This window comes from Pieris rapae, chromosome 2 (genome assembly GCF_905147795.1).
Source record: "Pieris rapae chromosome 2, ilPieRapa1.1, whole genome shotgun sequence".
Taxonomy (NCBI): domain Eukaryota; kingdom Metazoa; phylum Arthropoda; class Insecta; order Lepidoptera; family Pieridae; genus Pieris; species Pieris rapae.
Genome location: NC_059510.1, coordinates 2,724,482 through 2,739,596, shown reverse-complemented (window position 1 = coordinate 2,739,596; position 15,115 = coordinate 2,724,482). Strand labels below are relative to the sequence as shown.

General features: G+C 30.8%; 1 protein-coding gene across 3 annotated transcripts in view; it reads right to left on the bottom strand.

The window, feature by feature from the left end:
• Window positions 1-15,115, bottom strand: part of LOC110995334 (tachykinin-like peptides receptor 99D) — a 74,066-nt gene that overhangs the window by 14,949 nt on the left and 44,002 nt on the right. For all 3 annotated transcript variants that reach the window (XM_045634347.1, XM_045634348.1, XM_045634349.1), the window contains exons 2-4: window positions 6,660-6,798; window positions 5,597-5,750; window positions 1,505-1,679 (exon numbers count right to left, since the gene is read on the bottom strand). In XM_045634347.1, coding sequence (XP_045490303.1) covers window positions 1,505-1,679; window positions 5,597-5,750; window positions 6,660-6,785 — 455 coding nt within the window. In that variant the 5' untranslated portion in view covers window positions 6,786-6,798. The remainder of the gene's footprint in view (window positions 1-1,504; window positions 1,680-5,596; window positions 5,751-6,659; window positions 6,799-15,115) is intronic.

The following is a 15,115-nucleotide window of genomic DNA, read 5'->3' as shown; positions in this document are numbered from 1 at the left end:
CGAAGACCTCAAGCTACAAAGCGAGTTACCTTATTTAAATTTAATAAAACATAAACCATAGAAATACGCGTCGAAGGATTATTTTCTATTAACTTCCAAAAAATCTTTACCGAAGCATTTTAGACCATTGATAGAAGAAATATTTTAGCACTTAATAATCGATTGAAATGATAAACGCCATATATTTCATGTATGATCATCGACTGTCATTTTTCATGCAAATTTATCTATCCTAAGCATCACAGCTTTACGCCCCTTGGCTGTTTCACAAAAAATTTATTTTGCTGTTCGGGTATCATGCGGGTTATTTGTTGTTTTAACTGTTGTACTTTCAGAGTTTTTGCTACTTAGGGCCTGTTTCGCAATGTCCGGATAAGTTCCAAATAAGCTATTTGTTACTTATTGGTATGATAAATAGTATTTTTGCGTTTCACGACTGTCAGATAGCGCTATACGTCATGAAATTCGAAGTGTCCTTTTTGGAACTTTCATGTTTCGAATAATTTATGTGTTGCATAGCTATTTGGCACTTTATCCATACATTGTGAAACAGGCGCTTATAATACTAAACTATTACTCAACGTAACAAAAAAATAATAATACAAATAAAAGCTGTAAATATAATATTAAATATAAATACGCAATAACATTGTTTTATACATATGTTTCGTTTAGCTTTAAGAAGTTCCCAGAATAAAATTAAGAATTCCTTTACATACTCTAGAGATTACAGGTCCATAAAAAGAGTGGGCAGAAATTTCCCTACTATTATGGGTAAGAAACTATACAATGAAGACACAAAAAAGCTAAATTAGAATAAAGTCGGTATTTTATACTTTCAAAATCATAAAAAATATGACCTACATAAATATTATAAAGAGCATAGAGCTTGTTTGTTTCAATTCGTCCAAAACAGGATCAACTGAACATATTTGAAATTTATTTCAACATTAAAATACTGTATTATACCAGATGAACGTCAAGTATATTTTAAAAAAAGATGCGTAAGTAACCTTCGATCGACCCAAGGTGTGAAAAATATCAATAACAATGCCTATATCGCGTACGGTGCGGAAACAATTGATAGAGCAAAGTCATTTACTACACTAATATTATAAGACATGTACACGTAAATGTCCACGATACATATTTAAAGAACCATAAAATTTTAATTTAAAACCCCATTAACCCAGGAACGCTATACAACACCATGGAAACGACTGAATAAATGCGCGTAGAACCGTATAGCTGTTGTGTAGTTGACAGTAATAACTCTGTCATAATGTCGTAAAGTTCACAAGAGTTGCTTGCTATATTGTTAGTTATGGATAGATAGATTTAGGAATATAAGTTTATTTTTTTAATGTTTTTATCTAGAATAATTGGTGTTGGAGTTATTTGGAATTCTATCGTATTAGTAATTACTGTTAAGATAGAAAAATGTAGTGAAAATATATAAATAAATAAATATTTTGTGTAGTTACTAAGTATATAAAATCCTTACCGATCAATACTGATAGCCATGAGAGTAAGCACCGATGCAGATATGCTCAATACGGCAACAAATTGGCAGAATTTGCAGTAAAAATGTCCAAACGGCCAATCTGAGTACAGCATATATGTGAAATTGAATGTAACATTCAATGTCGACATCATTGCATCCGCTATTGATAGATTCACTGAAATAAAATAAAGTCATTCAATAATACGTTGGAGCATAACATTCATTTGTTTTACAGATCTGAGTCATTGTATAGGTTAAAATAAAAAAAATAGCGGCGCACATACATATATACAATATGTGTGTGTGTTCGTAATTAAATTCCTTCTTTAATCAGTATGATGAATTTTTGGTGTGTTTAAGATTCGAGAATAGATTAGTAGATATACAATCTGATTATTTAGATTTACAATAAGATTTCTGTACTTAGTATGTGTGTACAGAACGTCAGTCTAGTTCGCTGGTAAATTAATGTTTTCTTGATCATTTCTTGATGGGAGCCGTTGTATGATGAGTGTAAAACCTGATAATTGCACGACAACGATTCGTGTGTCTGGACTTTAGGTTACCACTGCTTTCGGAATGTCGCATTTCGTATTTTTTTTAAATAGTATTCGTTGATACGAAGTCAATCTAACCATACTGACACATTCACTTTCCTTTTATAAATAATATTCACAGAATTCTCGTGTGTTCTTCGAATATTTATTATTATTGATTTATGTATACTTTATTACCTTATTAAAAAACATACACATAGCAAAAAAATACAATATTCCACTCATTTAAAAAATTAAGTAATTTATAATGATTTAGATTCATAAAACCAGTCTGTCCAGTTACACTAAGGCGTTAAAACCCCTATAAAAGAAACTAATACAAAAAGGCTTATTAAAAATATATTTTCCATAAACAATATGTAGTTATAATTATATTTAAAAATAATATAATATTAAATAATAATTTAATTTATTTAAATCAGCCGTTTGTGCCTGACACGCCGTCGATTCTTCGGGTCTAAGGCAAGCCAGTTTCTACTCCCCAGGATTTCTTTCACCGTTAAAGCGAATATTAAAAGCGTTCATAGACAGAAAGTCCATTGGTCGGGGATCAAATCAACGACCTCCTGGGATGACAGTCGTGTGCTAAACCCACTAGGCCCACTGCTCTCTGCTCAGATATACAGCCAAAATCTGTTATAACGACATCGAAGGGACTTCTCATATTTGGCCGTAAAAATCGCCGTAACGCCAATGACGTTGTTACTAAGTACCTAATACATAGAATTCAGCCAACCTTTGATTTTGGTCAGTATAACCGGTTTGTTGTTCTATACGATGTCGTCGTAAACAGTTTTGACTGTAACTATATACCTACGAATATAAATACTATATACCGTATTTTCTTATGTTTTTCACATACCAAAGTTAAAGTCAAAGTCAAAATTCATTTATTCATATAGGTAACATAATGTACACTTATGAACGTCAAAAACAATAAGTATTAAATGAATTTAATCTTACATTTACGTTTACCACAGCATACAAGCAAGCAACAATGGAAACATTACATCAGAATAATTTAAGTTGTCAATTTGAACAGTATACACTGAATAGAGAGTTTCGCCAGCGAATTGATAACGTTTCTAGTCTGCAGGACGTTGGCAAAGTTAGTTGGTACGTGTTTAACAAGCCTTTGTGATAAATTAGTTTATATATTATATAGTACTAGTACTTAAAGTAGACTACTAGTACTAGATGACAAATGCTTAAAAAAATTAGTTTGTGTAAATGACAACTAGATGGCGGGCTTGTGAAGCTTTAGAAACGAGAAATGAAGTTCTACTTGATTAAATGGTCGTGATTCCTCAAACTTTTAGTTATTATGTTACACGGCCGAGCTGGCTTACTATTCTGTAAACCAAACATTGATATTTTTAATTAAGTTATGTTGTGGAATTTATGGGCTAAGACTCATATTATAATAATAATAAGCTTAATTCTAGTTTTATGATCTGTCAAAATATTCTGACGTTAAAAATATTTATCAAGACAATATTATTACTTGCTACTAAAGCCTTTTTCAATGTAGTTCATTCCAAAAAGCTGAAGTCGTAAATTTATAACGTGATGCCAAAACTTAACATTGGAATTGATATCGCTATTGAGAGTTCCTGTGGATTAAATTAAATAAAAATTAAATTACACGTAACAAGAGTTATACAAAATATACGTAATTAAACAATAAAAAGAACTGGATTTCGAGTTTTATGTTCTCTTTTTTAAATTTGAAATTCTGAATATCGCATAAATGTAGTAGTTACTCTTTTATGGATATATGATGTCATGTCACAACGATTACGTTAAACCTATATCAAAGTATTTCTGTATCAAGTAAAACTCAACCGCAGAATTCCCAGAAAATAACTCGTTTTTGAGATTTAGTACTCCTGACATGTATTTCGTGAGCTTGAGTAACGGAAATTACATTTCAAAATCTACAATGTACCTACTATAAAATACTTAATAAATATTGCTTGAAAGTTTAGCGATTTTTACCCTTGAGTTTCCATTAAATTTTAATAGCAAATAGTAAACTTAAATGCGTTATCTATTTTCAAAGACTATATTTGAGTTTATTTCTTTGATACATGATCATTTTCACAGGTCTCAGAAAAGATACCACAGCGATTATTTTCCCACTTTCTTAACTGACTTATAAATAACTTAAAAGAATTTTGTATTCCTTCAGACATTTCAGATGTTTATCAAAAAAATCCTCAAATTATTTCTCGAATTCTCAGCCCTTGAGTATCATGTATAGTTTAACTAAACGATAAATAAAATTCTCTTTGATACAGAACATTATTCAAATATTTGTTGTAGCTTCCAGCGTTCGGAATTTTAATAGATGCTGCAGGAAATACTTTACACATAGCAAAATATAGAGGTAAAGTCGTACCTATCATTCTTGCAATCTTCTTCATACATTTATAAATTTATTTAATCATTTCTTTATAGCTACTTTTCACAACAGTCTTACCGGATATCTAACAAGGGTTACATGCTCGTTAATAATTTGCAAACAATCCCAAAAAAAAGTTATACCGACCAACAAAATCTTACGAAGGCATCATAGTAATTTGAAAAAAAAGTGCGTGCGTACAACGTACGAGCGTCTGAAGTGTAAATTAATTACTACCCAAACGATGATCATGTACCAGTATATGATCACTCTATGTATTTGTATATCTATTCGGGTGCAATAACTGTTATGTGTCCTTTTATTCAAACGAGAGAGAAAAAAACAAAAGAAGCTTTAAAAAGTCACTTATCAGCCTACAAAGGAAAAGTTCTACGCGTTGCCCTAGTAAGATATATGTAACAGTTTCAGTGACGTGTACAAGATAAGGCTAGACAAAGGTGTTCTACTTCGCTTTCAGATACTAATGATAACATATGTCCTTTTTCGTTAGACAATTATGAATTCTTAGAACCAAATAGTACTCAGGAACTCAGCTAGTCCAAGAACCAGGTGAGCCATATACGCTAAACCACGTCAGATAGTAGATTTTCTGCTACCGCCGTTATTTTCTAAATAATTTGACGTAGTCCGGCAACGCACTCAAGAGCTCTCTGGCAATGAGAGTGTCCATGGGCCATTACTTAACATTACGTTAACTTCCCATTTGCTCCAGTTCTATAAAGAAATATTTTTAGGCAATTCGGTTTCCTTATGATTTTTTCAGATACAAACAAAGAACAAACTATTAGTCTATGCTTGAACTCACGACTTTAGTTTTGATAATAGCACGCTGAATCTACTAATTTCAGTTAATATTCGATTAAATAAAATGTTGAAAAAGGTTTGAATTATTTTGTTACAAAGTGCGATATGTTTCAACATATTTGGTAAATTAAGTAAAAAAAAAACTAATATAAAAACTTACATTCTAATTCGAATAAAGCTAACTTGAATTATGAGTGAATTTAAAATATTCCAATTTTAAAAATTTAACAAAACGAGTTCTTATCTAATAATAGTGGGCGTAAAATCTGTATTGAGCTGATTAAATATGAATAATTAAAACCTTACCAAGAAAATAGTTTGTCACGCTTCTCATACGTTTATTTGCTAGAACTATCCATATTACGACGAGGTTGCCGACAGTCGAAACCACGACCATACCGGCGAAAAGAACGGTCCAAAGAAGTTGTCGCCACCACGGTAATATGAATGATTGGTAAACCTGAAAAAAAAAACTTAGCGTAAACCAAAGAGGAATGGTATGGAACAGAAGTTACACTAAAATACATCTAACAAAGCAAAGCTAAATTATTCTAAATTTCGATATTAGATTTAAATTCCAAAAAGTAGAGTTTTATGTGTTGGTAGATTTTCTTGATTTGTTCCGAAATACTACAGTATATTATTTTCAACATTTCAAATAAATAAAGCTATGTATAAAATAATAACAATTAATACACCGGCACAGAAGTGGTGACATCTAATGTACATATATGTTTTATTAAAATATCAAAAATTGTAATAATAAATTTTAAAAATACTGCGATTCTCACTAAATATTGTTAAAGGTTAAAATTGTTCTCAAAATCGTTACATACAAAATATTGTCAAACTTAACTATTCAAAATATGTATCATACCGTTATTAACACTAAGTACCTAAACTCAATTAACTGCCTGAAATGGATTGTGAATTTTTTAGTACTGGGCCAGATGGACGTTAACATTTTGGATACGTAGCATCGAAATTTTACGAAATTAATTTATATTCATAAGGTCTTTATAAAGACTCTAGAACCCGAGCTTGAGAACTGTGTTACTTAAGTTACTGTGTAACTGTCAAGTAGGGGTAGATTCAACTTGTTTTTGAAGCGTGCTACTTCAAGACATCATATTCAGGGAAATACATCGAAATTGCAAACAAGAACATCCAGATCGGTATAGATATCGCTATTGGTAATAAAAAAAGAAAAAAAAAATACGTCTATTATGGAACATAAGATATACATACAGGTATCACTTAGTCCACGCCATTAAATTTGAACCTGTAGGCATCCCTACTCATCGGCAAAGAAGACAGAGGGCCGAGAGAAAAAAAAATTAAAAATTAAAAGCTCAACCCGGGAATTCACCTGTGTAATATTCTGTGTGTTATTAACATATTGTCCGCTGGTCTGATCGTAGAATGTTATGTAGAAGTCTTGTTCATATGTCGTGCTCCAGTTCGATATGTCTGTCGGTCGTAACTCCTCCAGCATTGTCACATCACACCTGCAATTTTGAATGTGAGATATAGAAACTCTATGGAATATTATAATATTATCTTATGGGCTACAATAAACTTTAAAACAAAACCAAAACGAACTTGGTCACCGAGTGAATGCCAAATTTCAAAAGGAAGTGAAATCAGTATCTATTTTTTTCCCGCCTTTTTTGTTTTACTCATATTATATGTCCAGCACGTAAACAGTCGCAGAAATGTGTCTGCTCTATGCCTGGCTTACTTCACTTAAAATATAAATGTTTATATTTATTCTAAAAAGCACTCAACGCGAGTGGACTTAGAGTTTATTTTTGTGTTTACGTAACAAAGTAATCTCGTTCAAAATGGCTTTGCTCAAATGTTTGTAACATTCGGCGAAAGTAAATAAGTGAAAATCGGCATTGCGCTTATGTTACAAATATACACACTTCCGCGTCTCATTCTTAGAATTTTCCAAATGTGTCTTTTTATAACAATTTATAGCCAAACTAAAGTTTATGCAGCCAGAAAAAGTAGTACGGAGTACTACTTTTTTTACTTTTTATTTATTATTTATATGAAAAATGTATTTGATTAGTCTCGGTCAAATGTAGCAAAAATAAATATTTCAGAGTTATCCGAAATATCCTTTGACGTTTATATTCAATTTAGTCAGATTCATATGAATAGATAAATGTATATAAACATAAAGTTAAGATTCACAAGTTTTTACACTAGCTTTGAGCACTATTTCAGTCTAGTATAAGTTAAAGTGTTAAAAAGAGGCATATATTATCGATTTCAAGGTAACACAAGAAATATATAAGTATAAGTTGAAAGAAGGTATCAGATGAAAAATAATTTACAAATGTCAATTTACCTGACAGAATATACTAGAATAATTATTCAAATAGTCATATTAACTTAAACGCCAAACAAAAAGTCGATTGACTTGTAGCTGTGGCGGCCACTTTGTTTCGATTGAGATCTGTCACTATGTAATGAAAACATCCCAAGAATAATGACAATGCTAAATACCTAAAACAGTGCACGTGACTTTATATTTTAAGCAAACAAGGAAATATTAATTATTAATTCGTAAATTTATGGTTCAATTAATTAACGATACCTTTCGTATTAATGACATAATCAGCCATTAATTAATGTGCCGTTAGAATAAAGCGCCTTCGTAAGTACCCAGGGAATTAGGAGGATTAACAAGAAATTCTGGGTTTTTAGAGAATAATTATTTCTGAGGTTCGGATATTCAAAATTATTTTAATAGAAATATGTTTGGGTCTGTTAATAAATAAAAACATACATAATTTGATAGTAATTTTTGCATTACTTTTTATTCATAACTCTCATGAAAGAAAATATATAAATATATATATCAAAATCAAAATATTATCATATAGGTAATGTACACATATGAACGACAGTAAAAAAATAATGTTTTATTATTTACATTTATAACCACTTCTCAAATCATAGGTGATAATTTATATATTGGCTGTTCTGTAACACAATCCATATACTACATATAACTTATGAAACTTACGAAAATCATTCATGGAAACAAAGGCATAAGGGTCTCTTAACTAAGTCATTCTTCAAAATATCAGAATCTTGGGTTGATACTTCACTGGATTCGAACAAAGTGTCACTTTCACATACTGAAATCGTATGTTATATGTGCATGAATGTGTTCGTTGCGGACATTAATCGTTATGATAAAAATATATGAAGAAAAACCATGTTAACATAAAGTATGATGTAAATGTTACCTGTCTTTACGTAATATTTTTATTTTCCTCGTACTACTGAAAGAATATCCAAAATAATGCATTGGTCTTCCTTTTTTGTCGATTATTTCTAGCTAAATGGAAGATATTAAATAACAAGTGTTCCTTAAACATTTTAAAGCCTATAGTTACAGAGTAGTACAGTACCTTAACAAACTAGACGGCGCAATAACTTGTTCGTAAACCAGAAAACCACGACAGCAACGCCGCGGGCAAAGTTTGTTTGTAATTAAACAAAAATCTGAAGTTTAGTATTAACCTTTATAAAATATGTAATATTTTAATAATTGTTTTAGCTATCTATTGAAATATATAGTTACTTTTTATAACATACACTATTTTTTATCTGCGTAATTTTATTTCGCAGCATTGCGTGTCCTATCGATTCTATCCATCAACTTAACGTCTATTGTCGTTGGGAGTTTCATCGACGCATTTCGCATTTCTGTCTTCCAATTGAGTGAATATGATAGAATATATTGGAATCGGAGCCTGATTATATCAGGAATAGGCTTCTAAGCTGAGTGTTAATTAAACAGGAATTGTTTTTAGTTTTCGCAAATATACTTTATAATATATTTATTGAACTAACAGTTTCTAGGTTTTCTAATTTACGTTATGTTATTTTTCTAGTCTGTCTGAAATTTATTAGGTTACCATAGATTAGTTTTTATGGAAACGTAGATTTTATTTTTTAATACTTTGTTGAATTTATAGTACATACAAACATAACATAAGCTATTAAGCAAGCAACGGGCGATCTTATCGCTAGCAAGCGATCTCTTCCAGGCAATCCTAGTAAGCAATAAGAAAACTAAAGACTGTGCAAAAGCGCATTATTAAATTAACAAAAATAAGATAATAAAAAAATAAAATAATAACTAGATAGACTAACACTTATCGTAAAAAAATAATATTAAGAATCAAAATTACTAGGATTTTAAGCTGTAAGTTTACCTTCAATACTCGTTCTATCAAAATGCAATGAAATGAATACGATTAATAAAAAATCTTATGAAAAGACACATTAGTAATATTCTCTAGGAATTTTAACTAAAATATTCGCGCAGTATCTTTAAAAATCTTTCAGCGATGCTTTCAAACTACTAAGATGAAATGAGGAGCGAAATGCAAGATTACTTTTTCAATTAAGTGGAAGGGCACTTCAGCAAACAAATATCGTTGAGTAGAGTATAAATTAAATGTGTTTACGGCAACATAATGTTCGTGGCAATAAAGTGTAGGCGTCGGGCATTCTTTACGAAACAACTTTATGAGGTAAGAACTAATGACCTAGGGGGGTGAGGAATCGAAAGATGACGTGTTTCGATTGATTGTAATTAGTCGAAGAGAGTGATGGCTTGTATCGTCACTATTTGGATTAGAGATGCTGTTTTCATAATTTAATTGTATGTTATTACATATGTTAATTACAATTCATTGAATTACACGGCACAGAATTAAATCTTTTTATGTAAGAGGCAAGCAGGCAGAGCATCTGAAGTTAAATCATCACCGATAAACACTCAAATTGCCAGAAGGGTAGCGAATATGCCGACCTTAAAAATATATATTAAAAAATAGTAATAATAGTCACGTTTATAACATTTGGTCTTGCTATAAAATAAAAACACGAACCTGAAATAACTAATAGAACGATTTGCAAGGCATATCCAGTATTTGTACTAAAAAACAGATTCAAAGAAAAATTTCTACTTCATACATATCAAACACAACAAAGCAGTTGTGCAAGTATTAGCCAGGACCTAACAAAGATAAGGAGATTTACAACATACGGTATATTTCCTATAAAATGTTTAAGTTATTAAAAGAGTCGCATCTCTCTGTTTCAAGACCTATATTAGTCTCGTTATTTATATAAATTCATTTGACGCAAAATCGTTCTGTATTAGAAAAAATTCGTTGCCTACTATTAAAACATATATAACTATACGTATATAACCAGTGTGGCCATAAATACTGTTGCATTAAAACTTTTTTTTTTACTTTTTAATTATTTTGAATTTGACCCATCAACAGATACAACAACACTTCGTCTGACTGAAGAGCAGAAACATCGGGCCGGCGGCGTGCAATTAGCCAGTATTCGTCAAAACCGCATTAGGGAGCAAAAAATCTTTTCGCGAAATGATGATTCCCACTAGGACTGTCGCGTAATATAAAACGAGAACTGAAACTTGGTGCTTATCGTGGATATACAAGACATGCCCTGAATCAATCTTCACAGTTAATGAGAGTGAATTGATCAGAACGCTTTGTACCTTCTGTCACGACACTCAGGTGAAAAGTACAGAAATATTAGCAGATAATATCCACTATTTACCGATGAAAAAAAATTAACCAATGAAGAACAAAATTATAAAGTATACGCTTACAGTTCTAAATAGCTCAAGTGGTCGGAAAGGTAAAACATGGTCATCATCCTGCGTCAGTGATGCATTGGTGGGGGGGGGGGGGCGTATCTTATCAAGGAGTCTAAATTAAGTGACAAAATTAAGAAAAAAAGAAGTGAAAAATTCAAAGTGTATCAAGATACAGTCTTGGATCATGTTGTAAAACCCCACACCATAGACTTTCCTGCAGTATTCTGCATCTGGCTGCCACAAGGCACGAACTACCCAAGCCTGACTTGAAACCAACGTTCCGGACTGTATAAGAGCTGATGACTGGCCTTTATCCAGCTCAGACCTCCCCCCTTTTAGTATTCAATTTATTGCCAGTTTTATAGGCAACGGCGACATTGAGTCACTTAAAAATCTTTGGAACAAGCAGTGGCGAAATTTCTATTGGGCGTAAATCCATAGATTCGTGACCAACCAGATTAAAGGCCCTATATAAAAGCCAAAAGTGGCCATTTCGAGTAGACTATTTATTAAAAAAAAATATAGTAACAGTACATTACTTCATTTAAAAAAAAATGAATTTTCAATTGTAACAGAACTTATGGCTGGATTAGGTAGGCCATTTTTATAAAGTATTCGCTTATGTATTCGAATTTGGTTTAAAGTGCAAAAAGTCTTGCTAGTTATAGCCGCTTAATTGCAACGACATTACACATTTTAGTCTGATTAATTAGAAGTGAGAAGTGCTAGCAATATACCTGTGCATTAAGTAAGTAGATTTCCGTACAAGTGCAAAATGCACCAGCGCATTTTTTATTAAGAATTTTAAAAATGCCACTGAAGTTAAGACTAAACATACGATCCAATCTTGTTGACTCTGACTACTACTAAATTATTTTAAAAATATTATATGTTTCATAACGATTATTATAGAAATTCATGACAACTTAGTGTTAACAAAAGTAGTTAAAAACCCGTGTCGTTCTAAAACTTTTTTGACGTTTCAGCAGAGGAATAAGCGAAATCATTTTTATTCTCATAAAACAGTGGCCAAACCGACAGGAGACACACCCGATGTTATGTGATACCGTCGCTCATAGATTTCTTATTAAACCAATGTTTAATAATATATGCCCATAACGTCGAACTGTAAATGTGAATCTATTCTTTATTAGTTTTTTTATAATAAAAATCTATTTAAAAAACAAGTTTCTATATATGTATACTTCAAGAAAGCATTTTATTTTCATATCTCTTTGTATAACAATCTCAGAAGTGTAGCACTTTTCAACTGTCTTATGTCCACTGTTCTCTTTTCGCAGTGTCTTAAGTAGAAAAAGTTTATTGAAATTTAGTGGAACATTAAAATTTATATTTTAATTATAAAGATTTATATAAAATAGAGAATATGATAAGTTTTTCCAATGAAGGCGTTTTTATAGAAGGGTCGCGGAATTTGGGTTAGTGTTATAGATATATGTGTAACTGTTTCGGTTTTGGATTAATGTCAAAAATATAGTCCTCACTCATTTTACTGACAGAAACTCATAGGTTTTTAAGTGCCTTTTTAAGCGTAAAAGCTTATTTGAAGAAATGAATAATGTAAATGATTTGATTTGATCTTCAAAGGAGTCTAATGAAAAGCTAATCACATATCAACTACGTATATAATACAATATAGAGATACCAAAGACAATCCAGTTGCGTTCTATTGAAATATTCCAACAGAAAGTTTATTTAATTTTCTGTAATTCGATAGGGTAATGAAATGACTGGGCGTGCCGACTCACCGCTAAACCTACTAATAGGGAGATTCATGCAAACTCATTAATTCCTTGCTTTGTTTGTTGTCTATGGCACTTGATATTTGTTAATCAATTATATGGGATTAGGTCAAAGCAGGTTTTATTAAATTGGCACGTAATAGTTTTTGTATTACCAAATCATATAATGAGGGTTTAGTTCTCAATGCGTCCACGGGGCGCTACTCTTTAACATTTGTGCAGTGCTTTGTGGACGCATTTAGAACTAAAGGCTATAAATAGTTTTACTATCCTATCCACAATAGTTCACTGTTGCCTAGCTTTTTTAAGATCTTACTTTACTTGAAAACGATAAATACTACGCTTGAGTCCTTGATTATAAAATGTAACGATTGCTTATTTGATTCAAACCATACGCTGTGTTTACTAAGTCATTTATCAAGGTATTGTTGACAGCTTCGAGATCCATCAATTCCAATATGATTGAGCAAAATTTGGATTGGTATAGAAACACAATGCTAAGATAAAATAAAAATACGCACACAACGTAAAGTATAAAAATTCTACTAAATCTATAATTACGCGAAAAACTAGTTCAATAATATAGCGGCACTACAGCTGGTGAAATCTAATATAAACTCATATCAATCCTAAAATTATTTAACTTTTACATGGCATTGTGGTGTCTAGTTGATAGTTGGCAAACCGAAACCTCGGATTTATGTTTAGTAATTTACTTTTATTAAGTGTATAACTATACCCTAAGTGTTCCTCAGCTTATTTTAGTAAGTTTACTGCTTTTTTTGATAAATATAGATAGTTGGATTAAGAATTAAATAATTTCATTTTCACCAATCTATTTAAATATTAATTAATCGCGTAAAAATAACTTCATATGTAGTATTTAAGTTTAGAATAAGCTTCTTCAATAAATAAAAATAATCTAGACAGTTTCTCAATATCTGGATTAATACGTATACATATGTGTATATATTTCCGGAAATTGAAGTTATTTACAAAACGATATTTACTTAAGAGTTTGTCAAAGGATATGTTCTGGGCTCAAAGGCAATGAAACATCAATCATCAATATGTAAATATCGTTAAAGAAATGATTTGATATTATTGCTATGGACTGCGGCTTTGCTCGAATGTATATGAAACAATAAACGCTGACATATTTATATTATTTTGTTAAATTTAGCACCTATTTTGTCTGTCATAAAAGCTTTATACAGCTGTATACTAGTTTGTATCGTGATTTAAAATTATTAGTCTTCCTATATAAAAATGCCAAGCTGAAATACAAAATATAGTTAAACCTGCAAAATGAATAGGAAAATATTTTTCTGTATCTCTTTGGAAGCCGGACTAAATTGGACATATTTTTATGTCACTTGCCAACATTGCATATTACTTTTTTTAACAATCAGTAGTTTGATGTTATAATATTTTTATGAGATAGTAATAAGAACATCACAGGATGCATTAAATTCATTGGCTTTTTTAATTGCCAATAATTGTATCTGTCTCTTCATCACAGCGTAACTACAATTTGATCGAAAGAGACTTGTAAAAAGAGAAATTGTACTCTTTTAGTTTATAATAAGGTAGATAGTGTATTATTTAGAAGTGACGCATAATAATGAAATTGTATGGTCTAATTTAAAAATATTTCATAACACTGATGGATAAATTACAACGTGTGTTTGTCGATATAAACGGAACGGCTGTATTAAAACAATATTTTAAAAGAGCAGATGTCTGAATGAGAAAAATTAAATATTTACATCTCACTTTAAGCATTTTATGACTCACTAACATTGAAGAAGAAATCTTTTTATTTGTATGATAGTACGGTATATTTGTACTTTGCCATTTTTTTTTTCAATCGGTTGTTTTTTTACCAAGGTGTATTGGTGTTTTTAACGTAACTACATGTATTAACAAATGTTTTTAATTGTCGTTAACTTACAAAAGTACTGCTGTATGTCATTATCTATACTGCAAGAAATATTGGAATTGTAATGTTTAATATTTTTTGCATTTTTAGAGGTAGGTACATACATACGACTTTTATTTTATTTTTACCAAAATAAGTTACTATTTCAGACTTCACCAATGCACCAACTACATTTACATAACATATTTTTTCTGTGTTTACGTATGTTTTAATTGCTTTATTTTCTTCATGTAAATAAATAGTTGCCACATAGTGTAATATGTATTCAAATAATGTTTAATGTTTAAAGAACTTTATTTCTCATCACAAAACAGAAATATTTTATTTCCATGAGAAACTTAATATTAATATGTATATATTATATACGAGCGAGATACACGTCGCCATTAGCCGTAACAATTTTAGTCAGCTATGTTCATTCTAACATGCATCTTTAATGCCTTTTTGAATTT